The sequence below is a fragment of the Doryrhamphus excisus genome, linkage group LG7 (genome assembly GCF_037039965.1).
Source record: "Doryrhamphus excisus strain RoL-2023G ecotype Guam linkage group LG7, RoL_Dexc_Guam_v1.1, whole genome shotgun sequence".
Classification (NCBI taxonomy): Eukaryota; Metazoa; Chordata; class Actinopteri; order Syngnathiformes; family Syngnathidae; genus Doryrhamphus; species Doryrhamphus excisus.
Genome location: NC_136363.1, coordinates 16,887,041 through 16,911,971, shown reverse-complemented (window position 1 = coordinate 16,911,971; position 24,931 = coordinate 16,887,041). Strand labels below are relative to the sequence as shown.

Below are 24,931 nucleotides of genomic sequence, written 5' to 3'. Positions count from 1 at the left end.
CTCGCAGTCACCTTGTGTGACCTCCCGACTTCCCTCCTTTCCTCTCTTTTTCTCAAGAATGCTGAGGTACTTCATCTATTTCTGCTCGACCATCATGATAATGACTAAACATCTTAATGTGACTGGCATTATGTCTCCACATGATACAAGGGCTATGTCACAGTCAGTGAACTCAATGAGCTATACTCACAGTTTGGGCTGGAACCTAAACCAGTCCCCGACTCAGAACTAAACAACGTGGCAGAGGATGAGGTGTGTCCAGTTGTAGAGCCTTTTCCCTCCATTTTTTTTCCTCTTGACGGTGTTCTTCTCCTCCTTTTCTTCCAAAAGCTCTGTCTCTCTTCCTCCCATGCCTGCGACTGTCTCTCTTCTTCCTCCTCCTCCTCCTCCTCCCATCTAAATCCGCGTACCTCCAAAACAATCTCTGTGCACTGGCCAGAGATTATGGTGACATACCGAGAGCCTTCCCCCCTCCCCGACTCTCCCCCTCCACCACTACCTGCCAAAAAGCACCATCGGCGACAGAGGCAGGTAACTTTATAGCATGAGCGTCCATGTCCAAGTGTGAAATTATTTGTATGGTCTCATTTTACACTAAGGTACACAAAAATACAGTAGTTACTGAGGAACTAATGAGAAACTAATGACTAAGGCACATACGTTTAGAGTAGTTACTGAAGAACTAATGTGTAACTAATGATGAAGGCACATATATTTAGAGTAGTTACTGAGGAACTGATGAGGTACTAGTGACTAAGGCACATACAGTTTGAGTTACTGATGAACTAAGATTACGGTACATAGATTTAGAGTAGTTACTGAGTAACTAATGAGGTACTAGTGACTAAGGCACATACAGTTTGAGTAGTTACTGATGAACTAAGACTACGGTACATAGATTTAGAGTAGTTACTGAGGAACTAATGAGGTACTAGTGACTAAGGCACATACAGTTTGAGTAGTTACCGATGAACTAATGAAGTACTAGTGACTAATGGACATACATTTATAGTAGTTACTGAGGAACTCATTATGTACGTACTAGTGACTAAGGCACACATATTTTGAGTAGTTGCTGATGAACTAAGACTACGGTACATAGATTTAGAGTGGTTACTGATGAACTAATGAAGTACTAGCGGCAACTGCACATACATTTTGAGTGGTTACTGAGGAACTAAGACTATGGTACATAGATTTAGAGTGGTTACTGATGAACTAATGAAGTACTAGCGGCAACTGCACATACATTTTGAGTGGTTACTGAGGAACTAAGACTATGGTACATAGATTTAGAGTGGTTACTGATGAACTAATGATGTACTAGTGACAAATGCACATACATTTTAAGTGGTTACCAAGGAACTAATGAAGTACTAGTGACTAATGGACATACATTTATAGTAGTTACTGAGGAACTCATTATGTACTAGTGACTAAGGCACACATATTTTGAATAGTTACTGATGAACTAAGACTAAGGTACATGAATTTAGAGTAGTTACTGAGGAACCAATGGGGTACTAGTGACTAATGCACATACATTTAGAGTAGTTACTGAGAAACTAATGTAAAATACTAAAGTACTAATGACTTAAGCGCATACATTTAGAGTAGTTACTGAGGAACTAATGAAGTACTAGTGACTAGGGCACATACATTTAGAGTAGTTAGACATGAACTAATGAAGAATTACTGAGGAACATGTGAATAGTGGTTAGGTAGGTTCATTCCTAACTACGTAATTTTGTGTACATTATTGTAAGGTATTACCATGTGTATTCCTTATATTGAACTGAGACGCCTTCCTATGTTGCAATAAGTTCCATTCCTGTTCTATGGTTATCATCACCACCATTTTAGATTACTCTCTAGTCACAAAAAAACCAAAGAAGTTAAAGAAAAAGCTAAAGAAAAGGTTCCGCTATTAACTGAAACAGTGCTTCTCAAACCACATACCACCTCAAAAATATTTGCGAGCACTTTTTTAGAAATTGGCTGGGAGCGTCATCGGTGAGTTATACATTATTAGAGGAACTGGATGCAACAGGTTTCCAGGCTTCCACCCTCTTCCTGTTTTGAGGACGCAAAATCAGTCCCGTATAATGTTTGACAGCCAATGATTGTGATTTGGCAAAGTTTAGCTTCTCATGTTAATGATAATAAGAATAGATGACATTTTATAATGCGTTTCAAGGTACCCAAAACGCTTCACCATTATTCAGTCACTCCTCAGTCACACACTAGCTGATGGGAAAATTTGTTTGCCAATTCGCGCCAACAACTAGTCTGACCACCATCTTAAACCTTTACATCTTTAAGTAGAGCAGCATGAAAGGCCTCAATGTCAGTTTTAAAGACATACAAACCTCTTTCTCTTTTTCTTTCTGTTTGTGTGCCATTTGTTTTTGATCAGCATTTCCGCTTGCTGGAGGAGAGAAAGCGATCAGACAGGGACGGCTCATCCCATCTCAGTGACACGTTACCCAGAAAGAAAACAACCCCCACCATGACACCCCAGTTCTCATGTGCAACACTTGGGCGCAATTTCCCTACTAAGGTATTCCTTCACAAGTGTGTTATTTAAATGTTTTTGTATTGTTTAATCCACAAAACGCCCTGTGTGAATTTTTTTTACAGCCACATCCACCATTGGTACAGAGCACAAGCTGTGGCAGCATTCTCCCCAGAATTCTCTCCTTATCCAACAAGGAAACAGAATGCCGACGTCTGCAAAAAGGTACACATCCATCAATCTGCATCAACAATTACAGGTCTTCATACGTGACTGGGGATGATGCTAATAATGCTAAATGAATTAGCAGCGCTCACTTCCAGCGTGGTAAACTTGCACATGGATTTTTTCGTTGCCATCCACACCAACACAAAGCACAACACTTCCTCCTTCAGGAAAAAAAAACACCTTGCTCGCCGTGGGTGCGAGCGAGGTATTTTTTTGTACTGTAAAACCTTGCAGAAATGTGAGGGACTTTTCACTATACACTGAAAATGAGTCAACACACAGCCGATTATAATAAAAAAATGGGAAGTGAGGAGCTACATAATTGTGGTGCGTGGTTGTAGCCCCATATTCCCCATCAGTACTTACTGATGAACTGAGACTACGGTACATAGGTTTAGAGTAGTTACTGCTAAACTAATGAAGTACAAGTGACTAGGGCACATACTTTTGAGTAGTTTCTGAGGAACTAATGAAGTACAAATGAATTCATTTATAGTAGTTACTGAGGAACTAATTATGTACTAGTGACTAAGGCACATGTATTTTGAGTAGTTACTGATGAACTAAGACTACGGTACATAGGTTTAGAGTAGTTACTGATAAACTAATGAAGTACTAGTGACTAAGGCACATACTTTTGAGTAGTTACCTAGGAACTAAGGCTAAGGCACATGCATTTGTGCCTGTGAGTGTGCCAATGAGTGTGATTCCCTCGTATCGACTAAGGTAAGACCTTAAGAGAAGCATAAATTCCATACTGACCTTCCACCCTCACTAACATTATAATAAATGTGGAACAAAAAAAAAGGTATTTTCTGTAATAGTTGCCTTGTCATGCCATCCGCATGGTCCCTGAGCCCCTTTTGGTCTCTTGATGTGGTTCATCAGATGGGTGTGTCTTCTGGAAGCAGCAGATGCTATCAGTTTGTGTGTTTGTGTCTTCTTCCTGTACCCAAAGGCAGCGCTTTGGATGTTTAAACGTTGCCGTTATTTCTCCCTCTGCTTCTGAGCAGTCACATAGCCTTGAACTAATTCATGTCCCTGAAGTAGTTTTATTTGATGTGATTCTTTTTGGGTTGTACTGGAATATTAGTCACAGTGGCGGGACTTAGTGATCCGAAACTGAAGCCGACTGGGGAAACGGTCGTCCCAGAGGGAGTGACACAGACAGGTATGATACTCATGACACCGAAGAGAAGTGATGATGATCTCCCCCCCACCCGGTCTTGTGCATCCAGGTCAGCCGAGCTCCCGAGCGTCGTCCCAGACCAACGTCTACCTCGATGCCTTCGGATACCGCGACAATCAGGCATTTGATACGATGAGCGTGGATAGCACGGACTCCATCGAGACCAGCATTTCTGCCTGCTCTCCTGACAACATCTCCAGGTCCGTGTTGAACAGAATCTTTCTTCCTCCTTAGAAAATAGGATGTGTATGTTTTAGATTACTCTCTTGATTAGTGTTACTTGGGCCAGGTTACGGAAGAGGGGCAATTTGTGTATACTCTCATAGTCAACCCCCTCAGGTTCTGATGCACTGAACATACCAGTATGATTTCATTTGGGGGTCCAGACCCCCACATTTGGACTAAAACCATCTGTGCGTTCATTCCCTCCTTTTTATTCCAACTTTTAACCACCCCCTCCTCCTCTTGTTTCATGGTATGGTCTTATGCTCCAGCGCATAGATTCTGCACATTTCTAAACCGTTGCTGATGCACACTATGGCTCCTGATTGTTGGAGCAACAAAATTTTGTAGTGTGAATCCTTAAAAAGAGGTTTAAACTGAGACAATGAGTGTGATTCCCTCGTATCGACTAAGGTAAGACCTTATAAATGATTTCCCCGTTTCTATTTCTACGTCTCATCCAATTTGTTTAGACTGTGTCTTAATGTGCATCATTTATCTTAACACTGACATGACATCATCTATTTCCCTTCCGGATAACACAACATTTGCACGATGGGCGAAGAACCTAAATACAGTGTGATAAAGTGATTTTCGTTGTGTTTTGTGTGTTACAGTGCGAGTACTTCTAATATGGCCAAGCTAGAGGAGATGGAGCGTTTGCTGAGAGAAGCTCAAGCAGAAAAGCACCGACTCCTTGAACATAAGGTAATCAAATAAATACAGGGAGTAAGGGAATACAAATTACAATTAGTGCCTAACGCTCACAGTTACGAGAAACTGTGGTTCATTGAAGGAAACATGAGTCATGGTAGAAAACAATGGTGCTAGCACTAAATTAATCAAATAATTTAATTAATAAATTATTAATCTCTCCTCTCTTTAACTGTTGTGTTTTACCTATAATACCCCATCAAGGAGAGGGAGGTGGAAATGCGCAAGCTGGCGCTGGAGGAGGAAAAGAAGAGACGGGAGGAGCTGGAGAAAATGCTCCAGGAGGAGACCAGCAGGCGTCAGAAACTCATCGACCGTGAGGTGAAGCTACGAGAGAAACAACGGGTGCAGGTATCTACACTACCTTTTCCCACCCTGACCCCGTTCCACGTGGTCAACAGTGTCAGGAACTAATCTCTTCCTCATCTTTCCCTCCAGTCCCGCCCACTTACACGGTACCTCCCCGTACGAAAGGATGATTTTGACCTGCGTTCCCACATCGAGTCAGCGGGACACAGCGCGGACACCTGCTTCCACTTGTCCATCTCTGAGAAGACCTGCAGGGGCTACCTGGTCAAGATGGGGGGCAAAATCAAAACCTGGAAGAAGCGCTGGTTCGTCTTTGACCGCAATCGACGTACGCTGTCCTACTACTCAGGTTGGACTCACAAACAGAACATTTTTATGGTTTTATTGAGTGCAGTGGAACCTGCTGATATCGACAAGCTGTCAATAAAAAAAATATCAGTAAGCAACATACAAGGAAAATGTTATAATATTTAAATTTATAATCCAAATATTTTGGCGTACAGTCATAAAATAATAAGGAAAAAAGAGTCACAAGAAAAAAAATTGCCCCATGTTGTGATTTACTACCTAAAATATGTAGTATTTTATCAACATATTCAGATTCCTTGACCATGAAAACATACAATGGAAGGATTGGAACAACTTAAAGAAAATGCTAACATTAGCATGGAAGCACCTAGCATAATAGCACAAAGCGTGTATAAGTGCCTTCCTCTGAAAATGCTACAAATGTTCATATAATTATGTTGGTATGCTAACATGCAAACACCTAGCATGGTAGCACTAAGTGTCTGCTTAAGTTTATATTCATGAAAATTGCCAAAAATGCTAATGTTAGCATGCTAGCAATGTTAATGTTAGCAGAAAACACCAAGCGTAATTGTGTTTAAAACATGGACAAACATGGTTAAAAATGCTATTATGCTACTGTTAGCATGTGCACCATGCTAACATGCTAATGATAACACCTAACAAGATATGGGTGTTTAAAAATGTGTCGACCCATGAAAATAAAAGATTCTAGTATGCTAACATGTTAGCATGCTCACAATGCTAACATGCTAATGATAACACCTAACAAGATATGGGTGTTTAAAAATGTGTCGACCCATGAAAATAACAAAAAAATTCTAGTATGCTAACATGTTAGCATTACTAGCATGCTAACACCGAGCATGATAGCACATGACAGCAAGTGCTCTGAGGGCTCCACTGTAATATGTTCCTTCTGTATTCTCTAGACAAGCATGAGGCCAAGCTGAAAGGAGTGATCTACTTCCAAGCCATAGAAGAAGTGTACTATGACCACCTGAAGAATGCACATAAGGTCGGGGGGAGGGGAAAAAAAGCTTCACTGGTACTTTGTCAATATGATTGGACTAATTCAGAAATTGTGTCATCTTTTTTTAGAGTCCCAACCCTTCCCTCACCTTCAGCGTCAAGACTCACGACAGGGTCTACTACATGGTGGCCCCCTCCCCTGAGGCCATGAGGATCTGGATGGATGTGATAGTCACAGGCGCTGAAGGATACACACAGTTCATGTTGTAGCCAAGGATACTTTTTAACTATGTTTTATGTTGTCATATTTTGTAGTGGAATATCTGCTACATGGACAACACGCCCTAATTTACCAGCTATAATACAGTACATCGAAATTGCCCTCTTCCTGATTTGTTATTATTTGGACGTTTGTCACACTTTAAGGGAGAAAAAAATGAAAAGCTACATGACCATGTGTGAAAACCTAATAACTGGTTCGGCCACCCTTAGCAGCAACAACTGCAATCAAGCATTTGTGATAACTTGCAATGAGTCTCTTAAAGCGCTGTGGAGGAATTTTGGCCCACTCATCTTTGCAGAATTGTTGTCATTCAGCCACATTGGAGGGTTTTCTAGTATGAAGCCTTTTAAGGTCATGCCATAGCATCTCATTCAGGTCAGGACTTTGGACTTGACTACACCAAAGCCTTCATTTTGCTTTTCTTCAGCCATTCAGATGTGGACTTGATGGTGTGTTTTGGATCATTGTACTGCTGAAGAACCCAAGTCAGGTCACCAACAGATGGCCGGACATTTTGGTAGACAGCAGACAGCAGAATTCATGGTTCCATTTATCACAGCAAGTCTTCCAGTTCCTGAAGGAGCAAAATCAGACCATCACACTACCACCACCATATTTTACTGTTATTTTACCAAAGGTCTTGTGGATCATCAAGATTTTTTTCTGGCAAAGCTGAGACAAGCCTTAATGTACTTTTTGTTCCGCAGTGTCTTTTTTATGGTGGAGTCATAAAAACTGACCTTAACTGAGGCAAGTGGGGCCTGCAGTTTTTTTGGTTGTTGCTGTGGAGTCTTTTGTGACCTCTTGGATGAGTCGTCGCTGCGCTCTTGGGGTCCTTCACCCATGTTCCATGTTTTGGCCATTTGTGGATAGTGGCTCTCCCTGTGGTTTGCTGGAGTCCCAATGCTTTGGAAATGGAATTATAACCTTTTCCAGGCTGATAGAGCTCAATTAATCTCTGTTATGTTCTAACAGGGGGCACTGACTTTTCCCGCACATGGCCACGTTGGTTTGGATTTTTTTTTTCTCCCTTAATAATAAGTTTAATTTGAAAATATAACATAATATTGAGATTTGCTTGATGATTTGAAACTTTTAAGTGTGACAAACACTTCAGGAAGAGGGCAATCACTTTTTAAACCACTGTACCCCTAACATTTGACATGCTTCATGTTGCAAGACAGTCGAGGCTTTACCACCACAAGTGTAGTCGAGCACACACTACCTCAGTTTTGATGTGGCAGTAAAATACTGAAATATTTACTACTTCAAGCCTTCAAAGCTTTGTGCAAGAACACAAGGAATACCGCAAGAGTTTCTTTTCTACTGGTATCCTCAGGTCTTAACAATGTGCATGCATACGTCATGTAGATACGTGTAAATTTATACACACTTGTACTCCAAAGTGCCTCTTTTGTATGCGTATGTTATTTACTGGGAGCTTTTAACGCAGCTCCAAGGTGCTTCTATTTAGTATTGAACAACACATGCACAGTATTCCACACAAGTGTCCACAGAAATGAACCTCGCTCACACTTTTGCTTGTGATGTAAGTAATCCTGTCTGTGCCTTTTTATACTCTCATGTACGTGAGACAGTATTTTTATATGCATATATTTTTTTTCATTTATGTCCATGTACTCTATGTAGTATTGCCTGTGCTGAGAAAACAGTGAGTTATGAACGATCACTCAAAAAAATGATGGTACATGTATAATATAATATCAAAAGTGGTTTCTATGCTGCTGATAATTATGCTTTTTTTGGTGTCGTTACCACTAATTTAATGCTTTTATTTGTACACTATAACAGCTTTTATCTGTGCATTCTCATCAACCTTTCTCATGGCGTTCTTGACCAAAGTTTATGTATATACTGCGTGTCTTTATTGACTGCAATTGGATCAAAACATCAGTTCTGACACATCTCACTGTTCCTTTCATTTTATGTAACTGCCAATATTTTATGTAATTGCCAATATCATTGCATGTATGATCATTTTTATATCGTGATGCAAGTAATAAACATACCTAATTGTTCTTGCCACGAGTTCTGTGTTTTAAAACTCGCAAAACTTTCCCTTCTGTGCAATTGCATCACCGTGTGGTAAGTCTGGGTACTGCAATCTCGTTGAAAATAATATGAAAAAATAAGGATTAAAAAATGTGATACAATAGGAATACATTGTTAAAATTACCCGAATAAGCCGGGAGGTTAATATTTTAACGGAATTAGCAATCATTTATTGTGTTAACAAATAAATGTTTCTAAATATTGTTAGTTGTTTTTGTTTCAAGCTGCTTCAAGTCGTTGTGGTCTTTAATTTCCTCGTAATTGACATGATGTCATTTTCAAAATGTATCCGGTTCCTTGATGTCTTTGATAATAAGTCATTCGGCTTCTTACGGTGCTCCGTTTCACTTGACGTAAATGTTGCAGTTGGAGCTCCAAGTGCCTTGAATATCCCTTTGTATTCATTAATGTAGACCGTTAGTTTCTTCTGCACTGGTGAGTACCACATTTCCCAAAATGCATTGCAACATCCGGACGCCATCACGTCGCTGTATACAGCTTCTCTGGTAGCAGTACAATCACTGACTGGTAAGACTTCATGTACCTCTTTTGAATTATATTTTATGAGCATTTAAATTATAGTGGTATATTTTGGTGTTTGGAACAAAAAATATGTTGTCTAAATTGTGTTGCTAGTTCGCTGTCCTCACGTGGCCAAACCCGGAAGTTCTCATGCGCGAGCCATGACTATAACAGCCTTTGAGGGTCAAAATGTGTAACGGTTAAGGAGTCTTAAAAGTAGTCATGGAAAGATTTTTTTGTAGCATTTTCAGTACGTCGTGAAAACGTAAACACATTATGTTTTAATATAAGACTTTATTTATGACGCCGTTTTGCTGAGCTGTTATAACAGTATTTATAATATATGAATAATAGTGAAAGGTCCTGTGATATTGAGGGAGCGGATATCAATACTGTAGCGAGTAATAATAAAAAAAATGACTTAATCTAGCCAGAGTTGTTTCTGTGACATTAAGTGTTTGGTATTGAGAGCAGTGGGCCATGTGTTGGTGGAAGTCAACAGGCGGTGTCTATAAATAGTGACGTTCCTGCATGTGTGTAGCTTTAAGGACTCTGCTGTAACTTGAGTCCTATGGAGCATAGGGAAGGGGGCGGGGTCTATACATAGGCATACACCAATCACAACAACCCCCCGAAAAAAAATATTCCTGGAACCTCTGCAAACGTGCCAGTTATCCATCAACAAGGTTTGTGGATAAACACCACCAGGCTGCTCCAGGCGGGGAGCTGCAGGCCCGCCTCTGTTTAGCGACTGTGTTGTTTATCTAGCATGGACAGACATGATGGCCGTGGATGTGTCACGGAGCATGCACCTCTGCAACCAGCCGTGGGAACCTTAAGAAAAAGCCGAGGGAGCCCCGAGCAAGGCAGGGCGTCTTCATGAAAGTCGTAAGGTGAGTACGTTTTCTTTTCAACATCAATGGTGGTCCATACACCGTGGCGATGCTTCGTGATGTGGCCTTGTTGTCTCGGAAAGAAAGTGAAAGCAGCCTCGGCTACATGGGAGACATGGCTGTACGGTTGGAGGAATTCCACGTACGAAGGCGAAGTTATATTTGTGTGGCCCCTCAACACGTCTTACGCAAGCGCCTTTTTAGCCCAGCAAACAGTCCCAAACACGATCCTGTACATACTGCCTATAGCTGAATATGCCAAATACCATATTTCTATGCATTCAGCAGCCACAAGTTTAGTCACAGAGGGGAGAACGGTTTCAAACATGGTGATGTTTTCCCGTCTTCATTACAACAAACCACAGCTAATTCAACAATAATAAACACTAGAAATGGCGACATTCACAATGATCTCATTAACTTGTACTGCTTGAACGGTTTGTGCATATAATATGCTTATTAAGAGAGGGTGTGATAATCAATTCATAGTCAGAAATGGTGTAAAATTACATTGGCAGCATTATTATGCTCAATACTGGCAGTGAAACAGGAGTTCAGAACATTCAGTGATAGATGCTTCCATCTTCTTGAAGCTAATCTTCCAAGCTAATAATATATGGACATTGTAAGGAATGCAGTGATGAAACAGGAGTTCAGAACATTCAATGCTAGACTTTCCCATCTTGTTGAATCGTCAAAAAGTAACAATAGATGGACAATGCTTAAAAAACTGTTTGGAATTGACACGGGCAGCATTATTCTGCTTAATACTAGCAGTGAAACAGGAGTTCAGAACATTCATAGATAGATTTTCCTATTTTGTTGGAACTTATAGTAAATATATTGAAGAATTGGCATGATAGCCAATTAATGGTTGGTTAAAACTGTGTTAGATTGATACTGACAGCAATATTCTACTCAGTATTGGCAGTGAAACAGGAGTTCAGAACATTCATTGATAGATTTTCTCGTTTTGTTGAAACTTATTGTAAAATATATTGAAGAATTGGCATGATAGCCAGTTAATGGTTCGTTAAAGCTGTGTTAGATTGATACTGACAGCAATATTCTTCACAATATTGGCAGTGAAACAGGAGTTCAGTACATTCATAGATTTCCCCATTTTGTTGAAAGTTATAGTGAAAGATATTGAAGAATTGGCATGATAGCCAAATAATGGTTGGTTAAAACTGTGTTACATTGATACTGACAGCAATATTCTACTCAATTCTGGCAGTGAAACAGGAGTTTAGAACATTTATTGATCGTGTTTTCCATCTTGTCAAAACAAATAGTAAAAGGTAGCAATCGAAGGGCATCATAATCAATTAACTGGCGGTTAAAGCTGTTGAATTGATACGGGCTGCATTATTTTGCTCAATATAAGCATTGAAACAGGAGTTCAGAACACTCAGTGGTAACATTCCCACAATCTGTTAAAACTAACAGTGCAAGACGCCAATGGATGGGCTTGGTAATCAGTTAACTGGCAGTTAAACCTGTGTGGCAGCATTATTCTGCTCAATACTGTCATTGAAGCAGGACTTCAGAACATTCAGTGATAAGATTCCCACATCCTGTTGAAACTAACAGTGAAAGATGACAATGGATGGGCTTTGTAATCAGTTAACTGGCAGTTAAGTGTGTGGCAGCGTTATTCTGCTCAATACTGGCGTGGAAACAGGAGTTCAGAACATTCAGTGATAAGATTCCCACATCCTGTTGAAACTAACAGTGAAAGATGACAATTGATGGGCTTTGTAATCAGTTAACTGGCAGTTAAAACCGTGTGGCAGCATTATTCTGCTCAATACTGGCACGGAAGCAGGAGTTCAGAACATTAACAGTGATAAGATTCCCACAATCTGTTGAAACTAACAGTACAAGACGACATTGGATGGGCATGGTAATCAGTGAACTGGCAGTTAAAACTGTGTGGCAGCATTATTCTGCTCAATACTGGCATGGAAGCAGGAGTTCAGAACATTCAGTGTTTCACCCTGGACCAACTGCAGGGTACATATAGATAAAGGATAGTCTTTAATAGTCTTTAATCAGTTTAAAACCAAAGAATGAAGCATCTTCCATGAGTAAATGTGGTGTTAATGTATAGAAACAGTTGTTGTAATAAAATAAAGGGGGCAAAAAAACATGTTTACGTGCCTGCTATGACATTGTTTCATCATCTTAGGTTGGACTTCATTGTTCCACCTTTTTGTTTTGAATGTGCGACTGAAAAGGTGACCACATGCCCTTGGCAACATGATCCTTGCCAAGCATGCTGTGTGTGTGTGTGTGTGTGTATGTGTATGCACACACCGAAAACAAACCTTTGCACCCTTCCTCAGTTCTTGACAGCACGACTTAAGTCGTGTAGAAATCCCGAGACTCTTATCCAAAGTATCACTCTAGCCATTAAATAAAACTCCCAGTGCCCACTGCAGTAATGCATTACAGTTAAAGGAGAGTGTTTTTTTTTTAATCTTGGCTTCAGGCGAAGTAACGCTGTAATAAAGTTATAAAATCACCCCCAGGGAGTGTTTCCTGTGCTTTTGACTTGTATACATAGAAGCCCTTTTGCCCTTTTGATTGTATGTCTTTACTGGCTGAACCAAGCCTGCCTAATACACAAGTACAGTTAGATAATGTTTATTTCCTGAGGTAATAAAAATCATTTGTGCTTTTGCCAGATCAGGTTTTATTGACACATCATAGCTGTCAACTGAGGTAAGTGTTTAACTGCCTTAACAAAAGGGGGTGTGGTCAAAAAGCTGCTTTGACATACAATGTACTGGCTGGAGTCCAACACACACACACACGGAGGCACTGCGGAAATGGATCCAAATATAGACACTAGAATACATTTTTTGGTTTCACTTTAGGTTGTGTCTGATATTATTGTTTTTAAGACCTTCCATGCCTGGAAATGCATCATTTTTTCCTGAAGGTGATTGTTCCGTGTCAGCAGAATAACAGCAGGTCCAAATGGCGCTTTCACAACCGAGCAGACAATGTGTGAAGACCAGACAGGCTGTTCAATTCCCACATTATCCTGTCCTGTTTATCTAATCCCAGCATCTCTATAATCATGCTTCTTTTGCCTTGTACAGTGGGCTCGGGTGGCCATGGACCCGTTCAGCCAGCTCATCCTCACCATCTCGGTGACTAGCTTCCTCACCTTCCAGTGGCTCTTCCACAAAGTCAGCCCCTGGGTGTCGGTGCGCATCAGCCCGGGATTCCGGGCCCTCAGCGACAAGCAGAAGGTAGAATGGAACTCGAGGTAAGCAGTGATGCTCATTTAACCAAATCTGCAGTGTCATGATTTATTTGTGATTGAATAGCCAAATGAGTTGTGTTCCTCATTTTATGGGAACATTACAGATAGGAGTGTACATCCTGTGCTGGGATCTTGGAGCGTTTAGGGAACGCCAAAGAGCAGATTGGTCGATTTTTTTTTTTTTGCCAACGTGCATGACTCACTCGTTTTCATTTTCACTCATTCTTTCTTTATTACTCACGAGAGCACTTGTGAAATTGAAATGGTGTCGTGGTTTTATGAGGGGCAAATGGAATGTAATGATGAGTGCTGATGGAGCCACCCTGCATTGGGGTACCATTCCAACACTTGCTCCACATCTCGCAGGAAATAAAGCTTCAACCCCAACACGCAGCAACAGGAAAGATCAATAAATGTCACAGTCTTGATTGTTTCTTTTTCAGGACGGTGTCAACTCTTCATGCACTGTTGGTGGGAATCTTCTGTCTCTACATTTTGCTCTTCGATGATGCCGTCAATGAAGACCCAGTGTGGTGAGAAGCTCTTTTAGGTTCCATGTGCACTCACTGTAATATTTTTTCCTAATGTACTATATGTAGCATTTATTCCAATAAATGAATGCCCGACTCCCACCTCAAATAGAGACCTTATGACCCAAATATCGCCCCAGGCGTCGTGGCAAAGTTGAGAGTTTCAGGTGTTCATCACCTGTTTTTTTCCCCCCCTCGTTTCACAATGTTTGCTGGGCATTCGGCCAAATGTCACACATAATCTACGCTATGTTTGTTTACCAATGAGCTCAGGCTATGGAATTATGGTACGACAGCAGCACGTCAAACAAAAGGAGCACTAGATTTTCCCACGCTAACCCACCTACAGCACAGTACGGGTAATCTGGCCTCATTCTGAAAGCTACTCCTCCGTGATCTCACACTTCCTCCTTGCCGTCAAATGTGTTTTTACATGTGTGTTTATGTGCTAGGACTACGTTAAAAAGCCATAGCATATCAGTATGTGGAATCAAACTATGGAATGGATTGAGTAAGACCCTCAAACAATGCACAACGATGAGCCAATTCAAGAAACAATACAAGCAGTTGATGTTTGCTAAATACAAGGATGAAGAGTCTTGAACCAGTCATGATGTGCTATACATATCACTATATTGACACTTACTATGGTACACATTATGTCATTGGATGGTCATATCACCTCGTACTTCGGTACGGGACAAAAAAATAAAATAACATTACATTACATTAAAAATTACATTACATTACATTAAAAATTAAATTTAATTAAATTACAAATTAAATTTATTAAATTACAAATTAAATTTATGTAAAAATTAAAAATTAAATTAAAAATTAAATTAAAAATTAAATTAAAAATTAAATTAAAAATTAAATTAAAAATGTAATTAAAAATGTAATTAAAAATGTAATTAAAAATGTAATTAAAAATTTAATTAAAAATTTAATTAAAAATTAAATTAAAAATTTAATTAAAAATTAAATTAAAAATTAAATTAAAAATTTAATTTAAAATTAAATTAAAAATTAAATTAAAAATTAAAATAAAATGCTTTGGTACTAAAATAAAATAAAACTATATTAGGAAAGCAGGAAGTGAACAAATGTAACAGCTACTGATTGTAAAAGTACCAGATGGAGGGGTAGGATTTAATAAGCTTTGCTTCTTCCTACTCCTTTTGGACATGTGGAACTGTGAACTGATTATGGGATGCACTCAATTGTAATCTGATGCATGTTCAAATGAAATAAAACCATTACCATTACCGTTAAATACCGAACTGTTATCAACCTCACCTCTTTTTCCCCTCTTGCTCAAAATGTAAGACACTTTGGTCACTAGGTGTCAGTAGAGTTCCATTGAGTGTAGAATGAATAAAAAGCCACTGCAGGAAGTCAATATTATGCCATATTTATGTCTCAATGGCTTATTTTCTGTATTACTGCTACTATATTGAGTAATATGAGGGTAAAGGTGACTGTAGGTGTGTTATTTCATATTTATGGGGCTCTAATAATGTTAAAAACCAAATGTAAAAGGTTGTAAACTGGGTTTCTATGCTCCAACTCCAAACATATTATGGTTGGGACTGGAACATTCATTCATTAATTTTCTACCGCTTATCCTCACGAGGGTCGCGGGGGTTGCTGGTGCCTATCCCAGCTGTCTTCGGGCGAGAGGCGGTGTACACCCTGGACTGGTGGCCAACCAATCACAGGGCACATATAGACAAACAACCATTCACACTCACCTTCATACCTATGGACAATTTGGAGTCGCCAGTTAACCTAGCATGTTTTTGGAACGTGGGAGGAAACCGGGCAGAACATGCAAACTCCACACAGAGATGGACGAGGGTGGGATTGAACTCGGGTCACCTAGCTGTGAGGTCTGTGCGCTAACCACTAGACTGCCGTGCAGCCCGGGACTCGAACAAATGATGGAAATGTGCTCACACAGCACGACACAAATCCACCCTGTATTTAATTACAACTTTTTCATTATTATCTATTATTATTATCTTTCTTCACTGGGAGACGTAACATGGACCTCCTGGCTCATCTTTGTGCTACCAAAAATGGTTAATTGTCCTAACGAGATCTCTCCTTGGGGTTCATATTTTGAGGATATAACGACAGCAGCTACCGTAAATGGACGTCTAATTCCACTTCAATACGGAACGTCCTAACACGGAATTCTGTGAAAACGAGGCTTAATAATGAAGCACTGAAATGCAATATAAGCTATAATATGCATGGGTGTGTTTGTCCAACAGGGGAGATCCTACTCTGGTGAAGACTAATGTTGCCATCACAACAGGCTACCTCATATCCGGTAAGTCCAACACCACTTAATGACCGGAATGAAATACACTGACTTCATTTTTATACGTGTTGCTTTTCTCTCCCTTTTTTTTGCAGATCTGCTGCTAATATTTTACTATTGGAAGGCGATAGGGGACAAGTTTTTTGTAGTACACCATCTGGCAGCGTTGTATGCTTACTACTATGTACTGGTGAGTGCCCTATTGTCCAATAGCAGAACGTGCAGGCAAGATGGGAAGGAGACGACCATCACGGGTGAACAGCAGCGTCCTGGAAATCAGCTATTTTTGTAGAATAATTATTTTTCACTAATTTAATATGTACTACTACAAGGCTAATCAGTATGGGGTCCATTTTCGTCACTCTAGGAACAGTTCACTAACATCCATGTGTGTATTTTCTATGCCGCTTACAGTCACATTCATACCTATGGACGTACGGCCATTAACCAAGCATGCATTTTTGGAATATGGGAGTACAAGCGGAGAATCGAACCCAGATCTGATCTCCTGACCGTGGGGGGTCCACAATGCTACCATGTGTGAGTCTATATCTCAGTAGGACCGAAGTCAAGCCTTTTAGGACACTTGCTGTTCACTCTTGGTTTACTCTCAAGTCATGTAATTATTATTACAGAAATGACAATGGTATTTTTTGCATGGAATGCTCAACAAAAGGTACTGGCTGTTGAACCTCCCTCCCTATCTCTCGCCCCTACCTCGCTCTTACAGTCCCTGTGCTTTCTGTTGACCTCCCCCCGCCCCCCACCGCCCTCCCTCGCCTATCTCTCTATCTCGATGTTTTAGCATTAACACCTGCCATGCATGCCAACGGCCCCTTGCAGGGTTCCTGTTACAGTTGCATGTGAACAAACTGCGTTTAACCGAACTGCAACACCCGTTTTCCCACCTGTTTCTGTGCCCGAGTGTACTTTTGCCCTCACCTCTCTCTCTCTTTCTTTTCCCCCGAGATTTCCCTTTAAAGGGAAAACTGTCAGCGCCACTTGGACGCTAAAGCATATTCTCGCATTGGCTGGCACTTTTTTCTATTATGTTTTTTTTTTTTACGGCTTTACAGTGTGCATTGCTCTGCCTTCAGTCTATAACATATTTAAATTAATTTGCACATAATAGTCCTATCTATTTACAACATGCAGTTTTAAGGGATGTGCTTGCACAGGTTTTTGTACAAGCAGTCATACATCCTTATTGAAGCTGTTTAACTGTTGTGATTCCATTTGTAGCCGCTTGGGGGCAGCAGAAACACGCTGTAAATTTAACACCCACCTTGATCTGTTTTGCACTTGAAATGAAGTATATCCAATCATATTCATTTTAGTCGAGCTGTATTATAAAAAAAGGCCATCCATACTGTCACTGGACACTCATGACTGTAATGTGAAGTTAAAAAAAGCACAATAAAACCTAGCAGAAGTAGCCTTAAATGCCATTTTCATATGATCTAGTTGTGTCAATTGTTGTCAAAGTTTCTTTTCTTTTGAGTGTGTATTTGTGTGAGTTTTCATCTCATCTCATTCACCACTAATGAACGCAAAGAGTTGTTTAGCTGACGTGAATTTGAGTGTCAACTCGTTTGAGCTTGCTTTCATTATGTCTTGGTGAGAAGAATGAAGTCTGTTTTTAACTTGCACAAATCACTGATATCAACATATATGACCTCCTGTGTGACGTTTAGATGCATGCTTAATTTCACACTGTTGTCGCTTCATATTTGCTTCCTGTGTGTATTTTTCTTCCAGTCTCTGTGTCCGTCTCTGTGTGTCTTCTTCTCACGTTTAACGTTTTTAATCGCCCCTTCTTCCAACCCGATATGCAAAAACAGAGTTGGCTGGTTTCAGCACACTTCATGCAAAAACTACCAAAAAGGGTTATGTGTCATTTAGGCACTCAGAGTAATCCTTTATTATTTTTTTTTTTTACTTTTAATTCCTGTCTTGTCTGCTGTTATTGCTGTTTGGTTGCACTGAGCAGATGTGATGCCCAGTCACAGTATGGACTTACCAGTTCCTAGAGGTACTAGCATTGGCATGCTAGGTGGAAAGTACACAGAATGTACACTACAATGTTTAGTATCGCTTAGTAAGTATCTTTTAGTGAGCAGCTTTTATTCCAGGTAAGTTTCCTTGTTAATTTGATGTTTAGAAGTCAGGCCACGAGTCAAATACACAACATTAGCTACACATGCTAAATGTAATTAGCTCAAAATATTACAAAAACATGCTAGCATGAAGCGTATAATACTTACTCCAATTGTGCGCTTTCTATTTTTGTAACGTGTGGAACTGTTGATGATATGTTGATGTTTCACACGGACGTCTTAAAGTGACGGACCGGAGTTGAGAGTAGCGTTTTTGCTAATTATTGACACTTTGTCGTCCCCTATGTAGAGTGAGTACATGAATTATGGTGTTTAACGTGTTCAAAAATATAAAAAATAAAAAATTTGACCAGTGGCTTAACTTCAACATCATATCTGACGTGTGTCCTTGATGCTATTTTATTTTTATTCTCTAAGATGAAGCGTTTTAATTGGGTTAGCTACTCTGAATAATTTAATTAGGGCGTATCACAGCTGTTGGGGATAAATATGTATAAAATTAAAAATCATCTTCATATTTCTTTGCTTTTCGTCTGCATGGCTTTGGATTTCCCCGTCAAGCTGTGACTGAATGTATCGACGTGTGTAAAAAGCTTGCAGCCTATTTCATGTCACTTATTGTAGTTCAATCATCAGCCACTTGAGGGCAGCAGAAATAAGCTATGCATTTTAACACACTTCATGACAGCTGCCAGAATATGGTATTGGAATCTCATTTTGTGATACTCTTGTTTGTATGTTTTTACCTCTTTGTTGTTTTTTTCCCCTCCTTTTCTTACATTGTTCTTGCAGGGCCAAGGCATGTTGCCTTATTTTGCTAACTTCCGTCTACTTGCCGAGTTTTCTACTCCATGCGTGAACCAGCGGTATGTACCACCATTTTTAACAGGTTTCATGTATACATGACAACAAGCTTTGTAAAGAAACATTACTTACTCCAAACCATCTTTTGATTATCTTTTGATTATTATTGATGCTAATGCACTGTATGTAACCATAATGTGGATTATTTCTACTCATTTTGGTTTTTGTTATGCTTAGTGGAAGAACGCTAATAGCGAGGAGGCCCCAATTTGGAAAAGCAGGTCATTCGTAGTACAGCTTTAAGATAAATGATAAATATGTTGTCCATGTTGTTGTTGCAGCTGGTTCTTTGAGGTTCTAGGCTACCCCAAGTCATCCCGGCCCAACATGGTGAACGGCGTGGCCATGGCCGTGGTGTTCTTCGCGGTGCGCGTTGCCGTCATGCCCGTCTACTACGTTCGCATGTACGCCGTCTACGGCACCGAGGCCTACTACCTGGTTCCCTTCGGCGGGCGCTCGGCGTGGATCTGCTCCAGCATCTGCTTGGACATCATGAACATCATGTGGATGCATAAGATCGCCCGTGGATGCTATAAGGTGCTGCAGTCGGCCGGCCGCAGCAAAGCCCCTGTGGCGCCTCAGGAGAACGGGAAGTCCGACTAAAAGCGGAAGGGAGGACCCTAAACTGTCAACAGGGGCGAATGTACGGAGGGGGAAACTTTTAAAGGTGGGCACAGTCACAGAAATATGATGGACCAATATGACTGGCCATCTTTAAGCCATGAAATGACCGCCGAGCAATACTCTTGTGTACATGGCCTAGCTTTTTTTTTTTTTTTTTAATTGACCACTTCGCTGAACTGTTGAGCCCAAACTGAAATAGTTTACCATCCTTTACACACATACACTGGTCAAACTAGACTACTGTTTGATGAAGAAGGGAGTCGAAACGATGGATCACATTGGATCATTGGATCATCTTTCATTGGACGACCACAGTCACATGGTTATTTGATTTTATTGTGGAAAAAGAACAGAGTACCTTTTCTTAAATTTGCTAAAAGGGAAACTTGAATGTTAATGTTGCGTTTGGACGCATAATCAAGCGGGATTTACCATGAGGGATTAGATTAGAACCAACGTGTACTCGCATCATAAGTGAGGATATAATGACAACACTGTTATATCGATACTTAAAGCAAGATTTTTACAGGTTTTTTTAATCCTTTATGAGCAGGGGTGTCCAAATTGTTCCCGATGATTAAAATTAAGCCATAGTACGTGATGTGTTAAAAAACATTAAACATGTGAAATTCTCATAGGAAATAATGCAAAACCAATAGAATATGAACAAAAACAATCTTATTGAAAATAATTCACTAACAACGTTGTTAAAAAAAACATTAAACATATGAAATTCCCATAGGAAATAATGCAAAACCAATAGAATATGAACAAAAACACTCTTATTGAAAATAATTCACTAACAACGTTGTTAAAAAAAACATTAAACATATGAAATTCCCATAGGAAATAATGCAAAACCAATAGAATATGAACAAAAACACTCTTATTGAAAATAATATATGAGCAACTTTGTTAAAAAACATTAAACATATGAAATTCCCATAGGAAATAATGCAAAACCAATAGAATATGAACAAAAATACACTTAAGAATAATTCACTAGCAACTTTCTTTGGCCCTGTGGCAGGTTATTTATAAATTGCACTCAAACTGTGAGTCTGCAATACAAAAGCTGATTGACTGTAGTTGTATTATCCTCCAACAGTAGCGGTAGTTACCCCTCTATGTGTCATCTACCTGTTGCTGTGTGACTGTCATGATCACTTGGTTGAAACACGATTCCCCAGTCGAGTCGAGACCCCTGACGTAGGGTGCTTTGGACGATACGGAACAGGGCACACGGACTAGTAATGTCCGAAAACTGAGGTTTGAGCTTACCACCCCATTTTTTTAAAAGACCTATTTATTTCTCATAGAATTGTATTGGTGGTGGCCAATGTATTACCAGTGGCCTTTGGCAAAACAAACAGCCCCTAAGCCTCACTTTGGACACCCCTGATTATGCTGCGGGGGAACTAACATTGACTTTAAGGCACTTCCGTCCTGTACTGATCTGCATGTTTATTTTGTTATTATTTCCCCCTTTTTTAAACTTATGATATACAGGAATTAGTCATTAAGATGGGGGAAAAAGGACACAAACAGGGATTGATATTTATTTAATAAAATTCATAGTGTTGCCTTCTGAAATATTTTAATTGCACATTTTTTTCTGAGATGCCTGTTTCATTTTATTTTTCTGCCTTTTTATTTTTTTTTTAACAAAAAACATACAGTTGGTGTTTGTTGTCGTAAGTCACCAATCGGTCAGTATTTTATTGGCTCTTACAAGGGGAAATACCCTACAATAGTCATCTTCATGCTTTTAACCGCATGTGATACTGCATGGAGATATACAGCATTCGACGTTACCATCGCCATAGCACATGTACACAATGTTTACTCTTCGCTCTCATATCCTGCACAGAAATACTTGAAAGAATCAGCACAGTTTATGAGAACAAACCCGGGCAGTTGCAAATACCAACCAAACCCATCTCTGTGTTTTTTTTAATTATTGCCAGTAGCAGTCTGCTGCCCTCCGTTGGTTTGTACAGTACTGATATATTATGTAGACGAGAGATGGAGCGGTTATGTGATGACATTCTGTGAATGTGTTGGGGAATAACAGCAAATATTGACCATTACACTTTTCTTTGTTCCTTAATAAATGCCAAATTAACTGATGTGATGTGTCTCATTTTGGTTAAATAGGTTTTGTAATTCTGTTTATTCACAATTTCAGAAAAAATAAACATCAAGAGTAGAATATGGTGGTGGTAGTGTGATGGTCTGTGCTGTTTTACTGCTTCAGGACCTGGAAAACTTGCATGAATCCTATTCAGATGTTGTGGCATGACCTTAAAAAGGCGCTTCATGCTGGAAAACCCTCCAATATGTCTGAATGACAACAATTCTGCAAAAATGAGTGGGCCAAAATTCCTCCACAGTGACTCATTATGTCCTTTATCCAACCCCTATCTTTTTCATATAATGTATGAAGATAAAATAAATGCCGTCTACTGCAATATTTCTGCCATTCCCGGGCTGTTTATTTCCCTTTTACGATTACTAATTTAGATCTTTATCTCCTCAGTGCTTGTGAGCTTTGTCCCATTCATTCACTCCCACATGAACTGGAAACCCAAATAAACGTAACTTCAATTCCCTTCTGGGTGATTATATTATGTTTATGGAGACCTGTATGACGTAAACCACCTTATGCTGTCATTCCTTTCGAGATGTAATCAAACTTATATTTAATGTTTTCAGAGCTGGGGGTCCCCAGTGCTGCCTAGGGGCGATTTATTTTCCACATCTCCAAAAAAGAAAAATTAAAAAATCCCATCAGAAATGTGTTGATTATAACATATATATAATAAATAAACATATATATATATATATATATTAATTATAATTATTTTATTAATATATACTATATATAATATATATAGTATATATTTTTATTTATATATAATATACAATATTATATATAATTATTAATATATTATTAATTATAATCAATTATAATCAGATGAAGGCAAATACCTAATTGGTGCTCCAACCACCTGCTACAAGGCCCCTGTTGATTATAAATTATAATAAATAAATATATATATATAAATATATATTTATATTAATTTTATATAATTATATTTTTATTAATACATAATATATAGTATATATTTTATTTATATTTTATTTATATATAATATACAGTAATATACAGTGAAGAAAATAAGTATTTGAACACCCTGCTATTTTGCTATTTCTCCCACTTAGAAATCATGGAGGGGTCTGAAATTTTCATCGTAGGTGCATGTCCACTGTGAGAGAGATAAACTAAAAAGAAAAATCCAGAAATCACAATGCATGATTTTTTAACAATTTATTTGTGTGATACAGCTGCTAATAAGTATTTGAACACCTGAGAAAATGAATGTTAATATTTGGTACAGTAGCCTTTGTTTGCTATTACAGAGGTCAAACGTTTCCTGTAGTTTTTCACCAGGTTTGCACACACTGCAGGAGGGATCTTGGCCCACTCCTCCACACAGATCTTCTCTAGATCAGTCAGGTTTCTGGGCTGTCGCTGAGAAACACGGAGTTTGAGCTCCCTCCAAAGATTTTCGATTGGGTTCAGGTCTGGAGACTGGCTGGGCCATGCTAGAACCTTGATATGCTTCTTACGGAGCCACTCCTTGGTTTTCCTGGCTGTGTGCTTCGGGTCGTTGTCGTGTTGGAAGACCCAGCCACGACCCATCTTCAATGCTCTGACAGAGGGAAGGAGGTTGTTCCCCAAAATCTCACAATACACGGCCCCAGTCATCCTCTCTTTAATGCAGTGCACTCGTCCTGTCCCATGTGCAGAAAAACACCCCCAAAGCATGATGCTACCACCCCCATGCTTCACAGTAGGGATGGTGTTCTTCGGATTGTACTCTTCATTCTTCTTCCTCCAAACACGCTTATTGGAATTATGACCAAAAAGTTCTATTTTGGTCTCATCTGACCATAAAACTTTCTCCCATGACTCCTCTGTATCATCCAAATGGTCATATGCAAACTTAAGACGGGCCTTGACATGTGCTGGTTTAAGCAGGGGAACCTTTCGTGCCATGCATGATTTCACATCATGACGTCTTAGTGTATTACCTACAGTAACCTTGGAAACGGTGGTCCCAGCTCTTTTCAGGTCATTGACCAAGTCCTGTCGTGTAGTTCTGGGCTGATTCCTCACCTTTCTTAGAATCATTGAGACCCCACGAGGTGATATCTTGCATGGGGCTCCACTCCGATTGAGATTGACCGTCATGTTTAGCTTCTTCCATTTTCTAATGATAGCTCCAACAGTGGACCTTTTTTCACCAAGCTGCTTGGTAATTGCTCCGTAGCCCTTTCCAGCCTTGTGGAGGTGTACAATTTTGTCTCTGGTGTCTTTGGACAGCTCTTAGGTCTTCGCCATGTTACAAGTTAAAGTCTTACTGATTGTATGGGGTGGACAGGTGTCTTTATGCAGCTAACAACCTCAAACAGGTGCATCTGATTCAGGATGATACATGGAGTGCAGGTGGACTTCTAATGGGCAGACTAACAGGTCTTTCAGGGTCAGAATTCTAGATGATACACAGGTGTTCAAATACTTATTTGCAGCTGTATCACACAAATAAATTGTTAAAAAATCATGCATTGTGATTTCTGGATTTTTCTTTTTAGTTTATCTCTCTCACAGTGGACATGCACCTACGATGAAAATTTCAGACCCCTCCATGATTTCTAAGTGGGAGAAATAGCAAAATAGCAGGGTGTTCAAATACTTATTTTCTTCACTGTATATATATAATATATTATTAATTATAATCAATTATAATCAGATTAAGACAAATACCTAATAGGTGCTCCAACCACCTGCTACAAGGCCCCTCATACAATTTTTTTTGTTTTATTTCCCTATATCCTCGTAGTATTGTCTCAAAATAAACCCCACAAACCTGTAAAAAAAAAATACTAAAAAAAAA

The 24,931-nt window shown here is 39.4% G+C and overlaps 2 protein-coding genes across 3 annotated transcripts in view; both read left to right on the top strand.

Annotated features, from left to right (window-relative positions):
• Nucleotides 1–8,939, top strand: part of phldb2b (pleckstrin homology-like domain, family B, member 2b) — a 38,414-nt gene extending 29,475 nt beyond the window's left edge. Inside the window, exons 16-23 of one of the 2 annotated variants that reach the window (XM_058059904.2) lie at nt 2,417–2,560; nt 2,641–2,740; nt 3,982–4,132; nt 4,772–4,862; nt 5,073–5,219; nt 5,307–5,526; nt 6,419–6,504; nt 6,588–8,939. In XM_058059904.2, the coding sequence (XP_057915887.2) occupies nt 2,417–2,560; nt 2,641–2,740; nt 3,982–4,132; nt 4,772–4,862; nt 5,073–5,219; nt 5,307–5,526; nt 6,419–6,504; nt 6,588–6,728 (1,080 nt within the window). In that variant the 3' untranslated portion in view covers nt 6,729–8,939. The remainder of the gene's footprint in view (nt 1–2,416; nt 2,561–2,640; nt 2,741–3,981; nt 4,133–4,771; nt 4,863–5,072; nt 5,220–5,306; nt 5,527–6,418; nt 6,505–6,587) is intronic. The other variant, XM_058059906.2, reaches the window with a different exon arrangement.
• A 288-nt stretch (nt 8,940–9,227) lies between these two features.
• Nucleotides 9,228–21,126, top strand: tlcd4a (TLC domain containing 4a). Its single transcript, XM_078792266.1, has 8 exons — nt 9,228–10,022; nt 10,105–10,229; nt 13,340–13,509; nt 13,950–14,039; nt 16,316–16,374; nt 16,461–16,555; nt 19,275–19,348; nt 19,628–21,126. Exons 3-8 carry the CDS (start codon nt 13,355–13,357, stop codon nt 19,947–19,949), a joined length of 795 nt encoding a protein of 264 aa, XP_078648392.1. The 5' UTR covers nt 9,228–10,022; nt 10,105–10,229; nt 13,340–13,354; the 3' UTR covers nt 19,950–21,126.
• Nucleotides 21,127–24,931: the final 3,805 nt, after the last annotated feature.

Coding starts and splice junctions, on each gene's coding strand:
- tlcd4a (XM_078792266.1), top strand. CDS start 13,355: ATGGACCCGTTCAGCCAGCTCATCCTCACCATCTCGGTGACTAGCTTC. Junction 13,510..13,949: donor AAGGTAGAATGGAACTCGAG/GTAAGCAGTGAT, acceptor TTTCTTTTTCAG/GACGGTGTCAACTCTTCATG. Junction 19,349..19,627: donor ACTCCATGCGTGAACCAGCG/GTATGTACCACC, acceptor TTGTTGTTGCAG/CTGGTTCTTTGAGGTTCTAG.